Source organism: Triplophysa dalaica, chromosome 13 (assembly GCF_015846415.1).
Source record: "Triplophysa dalaica isolate WHDGS20190420 chromosome 13, ASM1584641v1, whole genome shotgun sequence".
Lineage (NCBI taxonomy): Eukaryota > Metazoa > Chordata > Actinopteri > Cypriniformes > Nemacheilidae > Triplophysa > Triplophysa dalaica.
This window is the reverse complement of record NC_079554.1, coordinates 87,501-105,404: the sequence shown is the minus strand read 5'-3', so window position 1 is coordinate 105,404 and position 17,904 is coordinate 87,501. Positions and strand designations below refer to the sequence as shown.

At 39.2% G+C, this 17,904-nt stretch overlaps 1 protein-coding gene across 3 annotated transcripts in view; it reads left to right on the top strand.

Annotated features, from left to right (window-relative positions):
• Positions 1 to 445: 445 nt before the first annotated feature.
• The window catches only part of tab2 (TGF-beta activated kinase 1 (MAP3K7) binding protein 2), a 35,904-nt gene continuing 18,445 nt past the window's right edge, over positions 446 to 17,904 (top strand). For 2 of the 3 annotated variants that reach the window (XM_056763929.1, XM_056763927.1), the window contains exons 1-4: positions 446 to 690; positions 11,501 to 11,630; positions 12,086 to 12,253; positions 12,545 to 14,108. In XM_056763929.1, coding sequence (XP_056619907.1) covers positions 12,152 to 12,253; positions 12,545 to 14,108 — 1,666 coding nt within the window. In that variant the 5' untranslated portion in view covers positions 446 to 690; positions 11,501 to 11,630; positions 12,086 to 12,151. The remainder of the gene's footprint in view (positions 691 to 11,500; positions 11,631 to 12,085; positions 12,254 to 12,544; positions 14,109 to 17,904) is intronic. The other variant, XM_056763928.1, reaches the window with a different exon arrangement.

Genomic DNA, 17,904 nt, shown 5'->3' with positions numbered 1-17,904 from the left:
GTCTAAAATTAGATTCCACCATTACGTCAGAATTCTTATAAATTATAACACCCAAATAGGATATGTATCTCTAACAGGAATCTAATCGTTCAATGACAAAGATGCTTCACTACTAATATAAGACAAAATAATGTTTTGTCTTCAGAAAGAAGTGCTTTTTTAAAGTGACTTTCATTAATTTCAAACCATTTAAAGTGTTGTTGGTTAACTATATTACTTAAGGCTAAACTATAAAAGCAATGCAGGAACTGGACTCGTCACATAACCCTGTTTATCTCAAGTTTAAGAGAACAAAATGTTTTTAAACTTTGAATGAAATATTGTTCAAACCATAGAATTTGATCAAATATGAACTAACGACTTATTAACCGTGTCAAAAGCTGTGGTTTTGCATCTAGCGAAGTCTCGCGATGACGTACACACAGTCTCGCGATAGACGCTGGCTCGTGCGGACGCCATATTGTGTGACACTATTTTGATTCGGGTCTGTTGGACGTGAGTAAGGAAGAAGGGAAATAAGTGAAAAGGGAGGAGAAGAGCCTTCAGTAAAATCAGCGAGTGTGTGAAAGAGCGGGGGCGGGTTGATATTTCTCCCCGCAGCGCAGTGTTTTTTCAGGGGTTTCGGCCTGGCGTTTGTCCGGCGGCAGCGGCGGCGGGGTGAAGGTGGCCCGGGCGGCGGCGGCTGACACGGTAAGACAAACGCTGCGGATTGTAGGCCTTCAAACTGTTTATGGACTTAAACAACTCGACTGAAATTCGTTTTCTGGGTGTTTATTCTCTTTCGGTGTTTTTTTCGTATTGTATAAGAACGTCGTCGAAGCCTTATTGTCCGAAAACACGGTGAGAAAAGTTGTGAAAAAGTTGTGAAAGTTTTAAAAACGTCGCATCCGGTTGAGCTGCGCTCTGTTATTTAGTGTCAGAATCTCTCGATCATAAACCTTATATACGACTATCTGGCTAGACGAATGTCAAGCTTTACACATGTCAAGACATTCATGATCTTTATAGATTCCTTTAACCATCGTCGATGAAATGCTGTTTAATTTTCATAAGTTAACTTAGCTGTCATGATTTCAAAACAAGCCAATGCTCGCTGTCAGCCATGGACCGTTAACGTTAAACTTCATTGTGCTGCGGTTAATGCTTATACTTCATTATATGTAACGTCAACTTAATATTTTATTTGTTTAAATCACTACATTGAGAGCCGGGTTCAAAACAAACAGATTTTAAAAACATACACAGCAAAGATTTGGGTGGGTGGATTTTATTTCCTGGGAAAAATATCATAAATAAGGATGAAAACCGAAAATATTATAACTCCCTTCAAATATTGAAAATAACCATTTTTAACTGAGACTTAAATCCTTTAACAATTCATTGTCATATATTTTTGTGTTCTGTATTCATTAATTGTCACTTCATATGGTTGGTTGTGATTATTAATTAAATTAAATACATTGTAAATTTGTTACTTGCATAACAGGATTAAACACCTTTAAATGTCTATATAATGTATTCAATTCGATTTATTATATTATTAAATATATATAAAAATATGCATAGAAAAATATATAGGGAATATAGAAAAAAAATGTGTTTATTTAGTCAGAAATTGAGAAATTATCTTGGTTTGTGTTTTATATGTAAAATATAGTTCTGGAAAAAAGTTGCGTAAAGGATTTATCCTCTTTTTTTTGATGTCGACTCATGACTTGTAATTTTGTTGTATTTGTCACTTTGCTCTTCAGTTAAATTAGTTTGATAATAAATCTCTTAAAGATCAATCTCATATTAATTTTGAGTACTTATACAGTAGGGATGTGTGACACTAATCGACTAGTCGTTTGAACGGTACAGTTCCTACTTGTCGACACTGAAAACAACAGTTGATTACATGAAAAAATGACACGAAATGTTATAATTCAAATGACTTTCGTTTTAATGTTTTGTTTCGTTTTTATGTCAGATCTACCATGCGTTTCCTTTGTGCCGATTTCAGCACGCTCAGAAATGACCTCTTTGAAAGACGAGTTGTGGGGGTGTTTTGAAGGAGGAAAACGAGTAGGTTTTACGCAAACTATTGCCGCTTTTCCACTGCATGATACCCTCTGGTTTAGTACGACTCTGCTCAGTTCAGCTCATTTCACTTCGGTTCACTTTGCTTTTCCACAGCAGTTTAGCATCGCTTCAAAGTGGGTGGGGATTATAAACGTATTGTCATTGTTGCGCTGCCTCTACTGCTGTAGTGAAAGCAACAAACACACGCACAACACAGGAGTTATGGAGCATATCGATAGCGGATGGCAGCAAAACAAAATTCCACTAAAATGGTTTGAGAGTTTGAGAAATCTTAAAGAAAAGCGCAGACAGCGATCATTTGGTTTACTCGACAGCGCACGAATGTAAGCTAAAGTAGCATTTAGCATTGAGTTAAGGGTCTCGATCTCTATTTTACGGTCACAAAGCTTAAAACTAAATGCCAATATAACGTTTTAAAATGTGTATTCATGTGGTGCAAATCCAATGACGCTGGTAATGATTCTCTCTGCCCAATCAGCGATCTCTGTGTAAACACGTCACATTTTGGTATCGGTACGGTACACTTGGAACCTCAACCGAGGTGTTAATAAAAAAAGTATCAGGTACTAGGTACTAGGTACTAGTGGTCGACCGATTATCGAATTGGCCGATTATCGGCGTCGATATTAAGGATTTAGCCGATAATCGATATCGATCATTTTCAAAGCCGATTTGCCGATAAAGTCATTTAATTTTGAAATGCGCTTTTTGGCTCTGACGCAGCCAAGGATTTAGCGAGAGCAGTCGGAACACGTCACTCTAGGGGTTTGCCTAGAGTAATGCCCGCCCACTGCCCCTCTGATTTGTTGGGACTAAGTCACGAGTCCGGCCAATCAACACGGGAGGTTCCGCGGGATTTACGCATTATTATCATGTAGATATAATTCACATCCTCAGTATAACAATGATTTGCTCTGCAAGCGAGCAGCACACTGCACACGCGTTTCTTGTAATTGATCGAGCTGGTGTTTTGCACGTCACTTAAAATGACGCCATTTCAAAAATACAAGACATTTTAAAGCATAAAGAACTTGAATCGTCGGTCTTCAGTCAGAGCGCTCTCATGCTCATGTTATAGCTTCATGGAAATATTGCGGTCTTTTCAACAACATACACAATAAGCTATGAAGGCAATCCAATTATTTACACTTAATATATAAATTCAAATTGTGCTAGGTAATCCAATGATTAGCATAATGATTAATTGAAAAGTATCGTATGCAATGTTAAAGTCATCAGAACATATTTTTTTCCATAAATAAATATAATTTGTTACATTCAATTCATTTTTTCATTTGTTGCTTGTTGTTTTTTACTGTGTTGCTTATGGTTTACAAAATGTTCACAGAATTCTGCTCGGTGCTCCCTTCTTTCTTTTAGTAGTATTAATATAAGTGTTATGATTAAGATTTCTCAGTCAGAATTAAAAATATTTCAAATGTTTCAGAGCATGTGTTCTTAATTTCTATATAAATTTACGTTTTTACACCATATATATATCGGTTCAAAATATCGGTTATCGGTCTAATTTGCATGGAAAAATCCGTATCGGTATCTGCCTGAAAAACGCATATCGGTCGACCTCTACTAGGTACCAGTTCACTTTTTTTTTTATGTCAGTATAGGCAAAATTTACTTGTAAATGATTAACTAACAATGTGGTCAACATAAAGTTCTTTATTTGAAACACAAATTTACAAGAAAGGTAACTTACTGAAAAAGTGGTGGTGCTTAAAGTGCTTCAGTGAACTGAAATTTTAACTTTAAAGATCTCAAGATAAATGGACCAGGGTTTGAAGGCTCCGTGTCGGAGCATTGCTTATGATTTTCGGACGGATCAGTCCTTAACTTAACTTTATTCACGAAAAAGTTGTCAATTGTTCTTTTCATCTTCTCTCATCAGCGGCTACATCCACTCTGTTTAACTGATGGCTGCTCATCTCTCTGTCTGACTGCTGCACACGCATTTTCAAACGTACACACCAGAGGATGCGCTAGACTTTTTTATTAAAAAAGTAAAAAAAATCTGTCATAATTATCATTACCGGTCACTATGGTGCAAGGAGGGGTTAGGTGGTTATTAGTATGTTTGTGACGTCATCACGCTGTACTGGCGTCTCAGAACTTGTTTTATTTTAAGACAACTGAATGCCCAATAAAGCCGTTGTTATTTATATTTTATCTATATATTTAATCGTTTAATGTTCATATGGGATTAGATATGGGAAAACCCAACACATGGTGCAAATTTATATAGGCCTATTACAGTTTTTGAAACCATATTCAAGCCCTTCCAAATCAGTTTTTATTTCGCTCATACCTTGTGTGTGTAACTAAAGTTATGGCTGAGGTCGACTGAAGCGCTATGATTTTCAGGAACGGAATTTGGAGAAAAACGTGTTTAAAGTTAAGTGATGAAAATAAAAGCACAACAGTCCAGTATCACAACGAAATGTCACTTTCCAGTGGTAAAATACTTAATCTAATAACAATTTAATTTAAAAAAAAATATATTGTTGAAGTCCATAAAAATACTGTACAAAACCGATTGAATAAAACGAAAGTAAGGAAAATGGTGCAGGGCACACTTAAAGAATAGGGATGCACCGAAAGGAAAATTCTTGGCCAAAACCGAAAAAGAGGAAACCAAGGCCGAAAACTGAAACACCGAAAGAAATTATGCCAATTATTAGTAGGGATGCACCGATCCGATACTCTGGATCGGAATTGGGGCCGATCCGGATGTTTTTTGCTGGATCGGGTATCGGACTGACGGGTTCTCTTCAGTCCGATCCGTTGCGATACCCGTGGAAGTTACTCTAAAGCTTCATAAAGGACTAACTATCAGGAAATAAACTGTGTCATGCACTGTATTCGTTGTCATGTATTTTGATAGCTTTATGCGAGGAATAAACCAATATAGCATAAATAAAAAACTCTGACCTCCGCTGGTGCGGTCATCTGTCAATCTCAATCCAGCATGCGTGTGTCCGGGAACAGTCAGGACGTTACTCTTTCCAAAGTTTTTAATATTCTTCCTAATCACTAGATAATAGACTGTGGTTTTGTTTAAAATGCATTTTGCCGGAGACTGTACTCGCTGAGTGTAAAGTTATTAGATTCAAGCACCGGAACCGGTCTATGTTATGCGTCATTCATACACTATAACTCTTTTTTTTTTACTTTAGGATGGATGCAATGTACTATGATTTAAACACATAACATATCTCTTCTCTTTGTGTTATAACTGTTTTGAACTTGGGAAGCAAAGATCCCCGCGAATACACGATCATCACTATCCGGGATGTGCGTGAGTGAAGCGGGTGCATTAAGCGCATCATTCTGCGTCCAATGCGCATGACTTTAAATAACGTAGAAGCGAATGTATTAAGCGCATCATTTTGTGTCCAGGATGTGCATGAGTGAGTTTGGAGACTTTTATATTGTGGTAGCTTTGTGCAATAAACAGAAATTTATTTGTTAAACATTTTGTAAGTATCTGTGCTTAATGAGACCACATTTTGTTTTGTATGTATTTTTAAGTTAAATAAAGCACTAAATAACATTTAAAAAAATCATACTTTTAAGTAAAAATACTTAAGTGAAGGAAAATGGTAGATTTTAATGGACTCATGGATTTAAAGTAAAAAAAAAATTAAAAAATGTATGGACTGTAGTGGAGTAAATATGCTGTGCTTCATACTGTAGGAAAGTATTTTTTTGTCCAAAGTTCTCTGATAAAGTACATATATTTTAAAATGTACTTGAAAGTAAACATTCTTAACTATCCACCTCTGGCAATAAAAGTTAAAATATGCAAGTCTACTTTGATCATGAAAAACAGTGCTAGTATCGGATCAGAATCGGTATCGGCCGATACACAGAATTCAGGTATCGGAATCGGATCGGAAAGGAAAAAGTAGGATCGGTGCATCCCTAATTATTAGTACCCTTGCATTTATGGCTATGACTGTGTACTAACTCTACTAAAATCAAGGCATTGCAGTTGCATAAATAGTAAAGTTTCAAAGAATAAATCAATTACAAATTATACAAATATTTATTTGGCACATTGCAACAATGCACAGTATAAAATAAAATTCAACTAAGATGTTTAACTTGACCCCACTCATGTGTATATTAAATAATAATGTACAGGTCTACTGGCCTGCTGAAAAGTTGTACAATTAAATGTTCTCTCATTAAAACAAAGTGCATTTAGGTCAAGTGCATTTAAAAAAAAAAATTCTCTGTAGGACTACTACAAGAAAGTCTATTCAGAACAAGTGCAACTGCTTAAGATACAACAATATTTTCTCTGTAGGCCTTCAACATAATAGTGTATCAAAACAAAGACTCCCATTGCCCATATGTTAACTGTAGAACTTTAACAACAACAAATGCACCAAGAATTGCAGATGTGCAAAGTTGATAATAAGTAGCCTAAGAATAGAATAACCAACTTATTCTGTCGTCTGAAGTGCTATGATGTTCAGGAAGGGAATTTGGAGAAAAACGTGTTTAAAGTTAAGATATGAAAATAAAAGACCAACAGTCCAGTATCACAAGTAAAAAAACACTTTACAGTGGTAAGAGACTTACTCTAATAAAAATTTAGTAAAAAAACATTTCCTAGTGTTGAAGTCTATAAAATTACTGTACAAGACCGTTGGAATAAAACGAAAGTAAGGAAAATGGTGCAGCGCACATTTAAAGAACGAGAGCTCTAACATTATCACTACACACGGAAGGTGACAAACATTACGGACAACAACTAATAAGCAGTGAAGCAAGTTTTACGCTGTTTATCATGTGCATAGTGTCTGGACTTTTGATCATCGCTTGTATGTTTTGCGATCGCGGTCCGGCTCGCGTGAGCAGTGGAGCGGGCATAACTCCTGGTGCTGTATTTGGGGGGCTCTGTCACCTCGCGAAAACATTGTATAAAACAACTTTGCATGCCATAGTTTACACAGGACTGGCGGAAAATGTCCATTAATACTTCTTCATTATTCATGTTATGTGGTTTACTTTGATAGGTGAACTGTCTTTCCCGCGTCCCAGCGTGACACCCGACGGGTTTTCCCAAATCGCATCACATGTCTAGTCAGTACACATGAGAACGACACGTAGGTAGATTCACGAGTATATCCCGCTGAAGGGAAACGGGTGTTTACAAATTGCCCTCATTGTAATCTGCCAGAATGACGGGCGGCCATCAGATTTTTCCGTCACTGGTAAAAAAAATCTGTCAATGACAAAGAATCTTTCGGATTACGCGACCTCTGGTTCACACACGTAAAGCAATATTGGTCGCACTCTAGAGCCCTGAGGGTGCATGCAATTTAGGAGACGCTTTAGTGCTGCAATTAAAGGAATAACGTCCGCTACAGATGCATCAAAGGAGCGGTATCTGTTTGTGTCATCACAACATTTCGGCCGTATTGTTTCGGTGATAGAAGTCTTTTGGCCGAAAACCGAAAATGCTCTTTTGGGCCATTTTCGGCCGAAAATTTTCGGTGGCCGAATATTTGGTGCATCCCATTATCACTACACAAGGAATCTAACAAATGTTACGGACAACAACTCATAAGCAGTGAAGCAAGTTTTAAGTTGTTTATCATTTGCATAGTGTCTGGACTTTTGATTATCCCTTGTATGTTTTGCGATCGCGGTCCGGCTCGCGTGAGCAGTGGAGCGGGTATAACTCCTGGTGCTGTAGACTGAGAGCTCTGTCATCTCACGAAAACATGATAGAAAAAAAACTTTGCATGCCATAGTTTACACAGGACTGAGGGGAAATGTGCATTGATACTCCTTCATTCTTCATGTTATGTGGTTTACTTTGATAGGTAAACTGTCTTTCCCGCGTCCCAGCACGACATCCAACGGGCTTCCCAGATCGCATCACACATGTCTAGTCAGTAACAATGACAGGTGAAATCAAGCAGGTCGCTTCGCTATCACGCTGAAGGGAAACGTGGATTTACAAATTGCCCTCATTGTAATCCTCCAAAATGACGGACGGCCTTCAGATTTTTCTGTCACTGGTAAAAAAATCTGTCAATGACAATGAATTTTGGGTAAATGTGACCTATGGTACCCACACAGCGCCCTCTGGCTATCAGCTGTGGTGGCATTTAACCGTAAATCATTGAGAAACTGAGAGTATAAGAATCGCACCATACAGTAGGTACTCAACCAGAATGAGCCTTCCACCACCGCCGTCTCCGCGGCGTTACTTATTTAATGTGTGATGACTCTTGTTTACCGCTGAGTGGCAGTCTATTCACAGATCTTCACTCAACTCGAGTTGACGTGTCAAACTCAATGACTCAGTCAGCAGACGTGCAAGAGTTAAGATGTTTAGATGTAAAAGACTAGTGCTGTCTTTAATATCAAAGTTACAAGAACTTATATCTAATAATTATATTTAATACTAGTCATAAATACATAATTTAATAAAAAAAGGGTTTAGATTTTAAAGTATTAGAAATCAATAATTTTCAATATATAAGGAGTGTTTTTATTTAATGCTGGGTTGCATGCAGAGCTTTAATGTTTGTATTTGCTGTGTTTTTTGCAAATTGAGAAATACAGTGAGTGAGATAAGTGACCCTGTGCAAAACTCTGCGCGTGTTTGCTCGAATGTATTGCGATGCGTGTCAATCGAAAAATAATGGCAAAACCCAACTCTAACATGATTTAGCTTTATTTCCTTTAAAACCAAATGTGCTCTATAATATCGTTGGATTTACAGCATATGCCCCATATGGAATGAATACCACTGCAAACACAGCAGGGTTTCTCCGATGTTAACCCTGGACAAAGTACGACTTTAGCTAGTTTCTTTGTTTGTGAATATTTTGTGAGACGGCACTTTCGCAATTCACATGAAGCAGCATTTAACCTCGAATTTCTAGCGCATTTTAAATTTAGGAAACAATATGTGACCCTGGATCACAAAACCAGTCTTAAGTAGCACGGGATTTTTTTTTGTGAAAGATAAAAATACATTGTATGGATCAAATTTATGGATTTTTCTTTTATGCCCAAAATCATTAGGATATTAAGTAAAGTTCATGTTCCGTAAAGATATTTTGTAAATTTCGTACCTTAAATATATAATTGGAAGACCTACCACAGTGCCCCTGATTAACAAATTCAATGGCAATTTTCTCAATATTTAGATTTATTTACACTCTCAGATTCCAGAGTTTTAAAATGTTTAAAACCCTAACCCTAAATTTTGTAAAAGTTGATGCAAACTACTTACTCCTGCGTGATCAATGTGATGGTTTTCACTGACGCACATTTTTGTGTAAAATAATCACTCATGCTTATCTTTGTAAATGATCTTAATAAAAAACAATTTTACACTTTGAAAACGAATATTACATTAAAAGTTCTTCTCACATTGGCTTTAAATGTGCTGTTGCGCGTTCAAAATGTTTATAGTTTTGTTTTACTTGGTGATATGTTAAATGAAGACTGTTTAATGTGATTATAAAATGTAATATTGAACTTCATTGCGTTTGAGCTGTGTTGGAAAAGAGATTATCCATAAATAAAGATACATTTATTATAAAAGCTTACCTGCAAATAGGGTCGTCTAATACGGTGATAATGGAACTTTTAAAAAATAATCAAACTGTTGAACAGTTTGCTCTTATAAGGAGCACACGCCTCTGTTCCGATGGACACACATCCCGTTTGTATTAGGAACGGTGCACCTCTCATAAAACGTAAACAAATGAAGATCGTTTTAGATGTTTAATTATGATTTTGAGCATTGGGACAGTGAGACGAGGGCAACAAATTTATTTTTTATGGAAATCTCAAATTCTAACAAAATCCATATTTTTCCTGTAGCTCAAAATTGTTGTCATGTGATCAGGGATAGGCCTGTATGAGATTCTGATGGTGTGATAACCTTGAGCAAAACTACGACGGTTTCACGGTATAACTATTACATATCTACAATGTGTCATTTTTTTATAATAAACTGTGTTTTTTCCACTGAGCACAATATGTTTTATTTTTTAGAAACATATAGAACATTCTGGAACAGTAAACATGTCAGGTTAAATCATTAAAATAAATATTTGAGTTCTTAAATTAAAATAAATGCAGTAGTGATCGACCGATATCGTTTTTTTAAAATCAAAACATATACCGAATATTCGCATGTTTTTGTGCCCGAAACACGATATGCAGAACCGATATTTATTTACTGTTATACTTCTGTTTTTGACACACTGATTACAACTGGGGATGCACCGATCGTGATTTTTCATTTCCGATACCTGCAAACTGGCCGATTCCAATACCGATTTCCGATTTTTTTCCTTTAAGCAACAAACAAGAAAAAAAATTGAGTATACATAAACAACATGTTTATTTGGTATTTCACAGTCCAAACTGGCCTTGGCTATTGAAAATAATAACTGTAACCATCTGAAATTAAATGCAGTAACTGCACAATAAGCACATTCAATCCAAAGATGGTACAGATATTTAGCTTCAGCATTCAGCTTTTTTTTTTATTGGGTTGAACCTACATAAACTGGCCTTAAAAATTAATAGATCAACTGTATCCATGTGAAATTAAAGCCAACAACTGCATAGTTAAACAATTTAAACAACTTGAACGAAGATGTTTACTTGACTGCACTGACTTTTTGGTCTTATATTTGGTGTAAAGAAAAAGGGCTTTGGATTTATGGCCGGTCAACCGGTGCATCCCTAATTACAACACAACTGAACAAACTATTTTATTTAGAACAATCACTCCCTCCTTGCATACAAAGCAAAACATTTGCATATATATACCAATAAATATAGGGAGATCTGAAAGAGTGAAAATATAGTGCACTGTTACTAATGTGTCTTTGTTCAAAAATAAATCATTCTAACCAATTAAAGAAATAAAAAGAGGGGTCTGAAACACAAAACACTGCACCAAACTCATTGGTAGGGACTGAGGACTCGCGCGCGCGCAGCCACAGACCTCATTGAGATCGCATGCGAACACGGGAGAGCGGACGCGCATGCGGCCGCGTGTCAACTCTGATCAAGCATGCCAGGAAAGAGAGAAGACGCGGAAGCGCTGTTTATCTTCTAGTTAATCGATCACAGATACAGTCACTATCACCGATGGATAAAAACATTCATTCTGACTTGACTTCTTTTTTTAAGCTGCTAGCATCTGTTTTACATTAGTTTACGTCAGTAAACGTCCTGATAGCTTTTTTAAACGTCAGCGCCAGCATCTTTCTCTGCAACTCAGAGCGTTTGTTGAGGTTGTAAAAAGTTCAGTGTTTGCATGCAGCTCGTGGTCGACAGCGAATGATAATACAAATTCAACACATTTAATAAAATGGTTTAAAGGATTGCGAATGATCTATGATCCGCACAGATCACTGATGCCCAACGGATTGGAGACTAAGGGATTGATCATGGTGAAAGAACGTACGCCCTCTTCCTCCATCTCGTTGAGTTCAGCATTCATCAACTGCTGCAGTCTTTAACTTCAACTGCCGCATCAGGCAAGTCATCACAATAAAACCGTTGAGTGCGTTTAAAATCTATGAATCGTTCTCAACACAGTAATACATTTGACAAGAAAGACAAGCAAGACAGAAGTGAAAGAGCTAAAACCTTATAGACCTCTTAACATCAGTCTGTCAAGATTTTTACTCTGACTGCATGTTTCGGCATATAATTTTACCTATTCATTATACATACTGTCGGTTAAATAACATCAGAAATATGCCAGCATGATCGTTTTATATTTACACAAGGATTAGTAAATCTAATAGTAAAATCTGTTAACTTGCAATCCTTGTTCTATTTTATGCCACTAGGGATTTCCCGTTCACATTGTTTGTGCCTCAGATCCGATGAGAGACATTTTCTCATCTTCTCTACATGTTATTGTCTTGTGTATTCCTCAGAGTTCCTTCAGTCATTTTCTCTTTTTGTTCTTCTTGTTGTCCTGCAGATGCTGAGATAGTGTGTGTGTGTGTGCGTGCTGCGGTTGAGTCGGGTCTGTTGCGGCATTAGACGAATGGCACAGGGAAACCAGCAGTTTGACAACCAGGTTCTGCACCACCTGCGCAAGAAGTTTCCAGAAGTCCCGGAGGACGTCGTTTCTCAGTGTGTCCTAGAGGTGATGAATCACACAGTCAGGAGTCATCTTTTTTTCTCGCATGATCAAAATCCAGCACAAAAAATCTACATTTGTCTTTATCAAAAACTCACTCTGAGAAATCCTGTTTGACTCTGAAATACATGCTGTCATATAGTTATATAATTTCTTGCATGAAAATTCATAAAAGGAGATGTTTTGCAGTAGCACTAATCTTCCTCAAAACTTCAGATACATCAGCCAACTTTCTCAAATAATGGCTCAATCATACCTGAGGCTACAATTTTCATTTTGTTTTCACTTTGTTCCCAGAACAAAAACAATTTGGCTGCGTGTTGCGACTACCTGACCAAGGTTAGTCCTGGCTTCTTGTACAGCGAAGGGAACCAGAGTTTGACAGACCTGTGCAATCATTTGACCCAGCTCAACCTTGGCGTCTCACAGAATACCCATGATGCTGTGCAGCGAGATGTAGTAAGGATGAATGGCAGCAGAACTCTTGTCCCGAGCGTGAGCGACGGGCCGTCTGAATTCTACCAGCCTGAAGCTCAGCCCGTGCCTACTCAGACGCCCACGAGCCTCGGCGCGTTCAGTGCCATGGTGTCCGCTCGTAAACCACAGCCGCCCCAGCAGCTTGGTCTTTACCAGGTTGGGAGCAAAGGTCACGGACCGCCCCAGACACCACGCTTCAACCCTATCACTGTGACACTGGCTCCAAACACCGGTCGGAATACACCCACCTCCCTGCACATTCACGGAGGGCCTCAGTCGGGTCTGAACAGTCCAAACTCCATCTACATACGCCCGTACGTGACCCAGCCGGGCACTACGCGACAGGTACAAGGCCGTGCACAGTACAGTCCCACCTCGCAGCCTACTCAGCAGATCTATCAGATCACTCATCCTGCGGGTTCCCAGAGTTCCTGGAGCGGGACCCAGCATCAGACCTCACATGTGTACATGCCTATCAGTTCACCCACCAACACCCAAGCACCCTCCATACCCTCGGTCGTGGCGTCGCAAGCTTCTTCCTCGTCACCCTCCTCTGCCGCCGGCCAGGTCTCGTCTTCCTTTGGCCAGTACAACATCCAAAATATCTCGACGGGGCCGCGGAAGAACCAGATCGAGATCAAATTGGAGTCTCCACAAAGAGGGTCCGGAGGTTCAGGAACGACCTCGGGTGCTGTCCTGCGCTCTGGCCCTGCCCCGCGAGTAGCATGTAGCTCTGCGTCTTCATCCTGTCCGTCTTCATCTTCGCTGGCTGCCGGAACTGGCCCCTCCACTCCCATCTCAATCGGAGGAGCCGGTCTGAGCCGCAGTCAACCCACCGTGTTTATCTCCGGGTCCCCGCCTGCCGCTGCCACAGCCCCCTCGGACGAATGCGCCGTAGTTCCCAGCGCCCCTCGTTCGCATCCCAAGTTTTACATTTCTGCCAACGCTTCCTCTGATGATGGAGGGGGACGGAACCCGCCCACCGTCTACATCTCTGCCAATCCGACACTTCAGGGTTCCTCCAGTATGCGGGGGTTGGGTAGTCAGGTGAGCATGGGGCCTGCCTACATCCACCACCACCCGCCCAAATCTCGCCCTTCCGTAGGAGCCGGAGGCACAGCTACATCTCCTCGTGTGGTGGTCACGCAGCCCAACACCAAATACACCTTTAAAATCACTGTTTCCCCAAATAAACCTCCTGCCGTGTCTCCTGGAGTGGTGTCGCCGACATTTGAGCCCACTAACCTGCTCAGTCTGCCCACTGATCACCATTACGCAGACCCCGACGCCCTGTACCAGTCTGACCCGCTTTCACCTCAGCGTGACAAAAGCACAGAGGCTCGCAGACTCAGCATGGGTGCTGACGACGTGGCTTACACCCAAGGTACGTGCTCTATTATTACGGTTAGGGTTAGTACTGAATACTGATTTATATGTTTTAGTTTTAAACCATTTTATAATCTATCTTCAGAGAAATGGCTCTATTGCCAAGTATGTTTGCACAAAAGTGAAATTAGTTTTTTCAAAAAATCATCCAGTGCACAGAAACAACAACAACAACAGCAGTACACCGAAACCGTAACACACTACAATACACAGATGATCTAAATATAAAAAGAATAACGTTAACGCATGTAATTCATTTTTCCAGATTAACGCGTTTAAAATATTTCACGCAAATAATGAGGCATCAGTCTAAACTCTACTCAACTTTATTTATATAGCACTTTTTACAATTTTAACCCTTTGTTACAGAGTAGCTGTACATGAGACATATTGACTATAAGCAAATCAATTAAAGTTATAACTGTGAAAACACAAAAGAAAGACATACACATACAAATGCTCCACGTACACACAGACAGACACAGTGAAAGCACACATTTAAGATAAAGGAGAGAGAAACACAGGTCAAATATTAAACAGACTATAAATTCCTATATGCAAATAGTAATTATGTAAAAAATTTCGAATTCTAAAGCAGCCCCCCCGGCCAGGCAAATAGTGCAAAACGGTTGCGAGGAACCCAAAACTCCAATGGAGTAAAAAAACCTCAGGAGAACCTAGACCCAACCCAGACCCAATCAGTTACGGTAGCCCATCGGAGCCGAACATTCGGTGTTAATGAGGGGTAAGGCTTCGGTTGAAAACAGCGGAGTTGAGAGGAGAAGTCTGGTGCGACATTGAGTGGTGGAGCCGGCGGGAGGCGAACAATCACGTGAGCGGGGAGTGGAAATTCTCACCGCACAGCTCCGCTCACATGCTCTGGTGTGGATAGAAAAGAGATATTCAGGACTGTCCATTATTATTCTGGTTTAGGATTTATGTAGGTTGTCTTCAGGTGGATTGCCCAGCATCACCAGTGTCTGGCTGAACTGGAAGAGTGTCAGGCCAGAACCAGACTTGGTCTGCTGACCTCTGGTGCCCTCGGAATCCTAGGATGTGGCTGTAGCCCATGCAAATATTTTAGAAATGTTGCATTGTGATGCAAATGCTTCGTTAACTTTTATGCCAATGCATGAATCTTACCATCCCGACTGCACATCATCATCATGGTGTTGTAATACTTCAGATAGAAATCTTGTTTTATGTTCTTTATAGTCAGCATTCAGGGCTCTAGACTAACTTTTTGCACTGCCTGCACTGGTGCGCCTTAAAACCACAAAACTCAGGTGCACCCAAATTTTAGACCGCATCGCATTTAACGCATTTAACATTATACTGATTTTACCAGTTCACTTTTTTATGTCCATATCCTTTTCCAGTGGTGAGAGACTTACTCTAATAACAATTTATTTTAAAAAATCTTATTGTTGAAGTCTATAAAAATACTGTACAAAACCGTTTGAATAAAACGAAAGTAAGGAAAATGATGTGCACATTTAAAGAACGAGCCTCTGCCATTATCACTACACAAGGAAACTAACAAACATTACGGACAACAACTAATATGTTGTGAAGCAAGTTTTACGTTGTTTATCATGTGCGTAGTGTCTGGACTTTTGATCATTTCTTGTATGTTTTGCGATCGCGGTCCGGCTCGCGTGAGCAGTGGAGCAGTTATAACTCCTGGTGATGCAGACTGAGAGCTCTGTCATCTCACGAAAACATGGTATAAAACAACTTTGCGTGACATAGTTTACACAGGACTGGCGGAAAATATGCATTGATACTCCTTCATTCTTCATGTTATTTGGTTTACTTTGATAGGTCAACTGTCTTTCCCGCGTCCCAGCGCGACACCCGACGGGTTTTCCCAGATGGCATCACATATGTCTAGTCAGTACCGATGAAAGGTGAAAGCACGCAGGTCGCTTCGCGAGCATATCACGCTGAAGGGAAAAGTGGATTTACAAATTGCCCTCATTGTAATCCGCCAAAATGACGGACGGCCTTCAGATGTTTCCGTCACGGGTAAAAAAAAATGTCAGAGAATTTTCAGTTAACGCGACCTTTGGTACAAACACGTGCAGTAATGTCTGGACCACGGCCAATCAGAGGGGGGTCCGCCGTATACTATCATTGATTGGTTTAGACCACGATATGTGCCTAATGCCTGTCTGTTGTTGAATCACAGGAAGACTTTCATAATTGCGGAGACTTTTTTTTCCTTCGAACGGCTCGTCGCACCGGTGCGACCTCTGATAATTTTAAGTCCCACCATTGAAAAATAAGGTCGCATAGGCGACCAAATTGGTCGCACTCTAGAGCCCTGGCATTACACTTATGAACATGGGCATGCAACATATGGTATTTTATTCAATTGTTATGCCCATTTAAAAAGGTAGGTGTAGGTGTCTAGCTGTAATTGTTTTAATTTAGGTTGAAGTATTTCACATTCATGAAATATTAGTGGATCATGTTTTGAGGTTACTAGTTAACATTGAGTTTATAATTGTTATTCAGAACAGTTTGTCTTCGTTAAATGGAATGTAATTGAATCGATTTTCATTGCGAATCAAATTATATTGTGTCTAATCGAAAACCTGTTGAATAGAAATCCCATCGATTCGCTGTTTACCCAAAGATGCAGACCCCTAATAATAACTGCTGCGTTCAGTCTTTCTGCCACTCAGTGGGTGTGACTCGCTTCTCGTCACGTGCACAACCTTTCTATGCTGTACAAATTCAACTTCTGTTTCTATGGTTACTGAAGTGTTCTTCTGATTCTCAAATATACAAACCAGACTTTTTACTGCTGATATTTCAGCATAATTGAGTGTGTTGACGTTTATCAAACATTTTGCTTAATGTTAACAATAAGCACTTCCTAGGAGCACCTAGATTTTTGGACGTAATTAAGCCTTGAAGATCTTTTGTTTAACATATCGATGAAGTTGTAAATACACTGTTAGTTGTATTCTGGAAGAGGTTTTCAACCATTGTTGTTTAGGTCTTGTAAAACACATTCTAAGCGTTCAGTTGATATGAGAAGCAGCTGGTGGTTCTAGAAGGCATGTGCTATATGTTTTATGTTTGCTGTAAAAGTCTTTCCACAGGAAGCTGCCAAGAAAAGGGTTTCATTTGATAGCGATGTGTGTATGATTTGGGTTTGGTGTTCGTATATGTGTGACGGAGCAGCCAAACTATTTTAAACATTCCTTAATAATTATATATTCTGGCAACATTAGATCATTAAATATTACTGAGCCTCCGTGTGTGTGTTTGACATGTTGTTGTATATGTCCGTAAAATATAGTAGTATGTGTATGCAGGGCTTAAGAATTAAAAATGAATGTGTATGTGCATAAAGCCTAACGTTTGCCATCACAATAACCCATTTCACACAGAGAGCAGTGATCCCTGGAAATTAAACTAAAATTGCTAGATGGGGTGATGGAAACGGCCCTGTGTAAACAAAAGACAGGAACGATGCTACATCATCAAACTGACGTATGCTGCTATCTTATTACTAGTTTTTGATCGAGGACGGTTTAACAATAAACGTCACATTTCGAGGACGGTTTAACAATAAACGTCACATTCAGAAAATCTAATGATCCCAGCCAAGACACATTACCAGTGTATTTTCCAGAATCTAATGTGATGTACAAAAACTCACTTCAGCATTCAGAATGTCATAAAACTAGACTCTGTCCTAGTGCAAATCGTGAAACATTAGACACGGTCATTAAAAGTGCTTTACATTGGCCAGCTACCCAGTGCGTTGTGATTGGCTG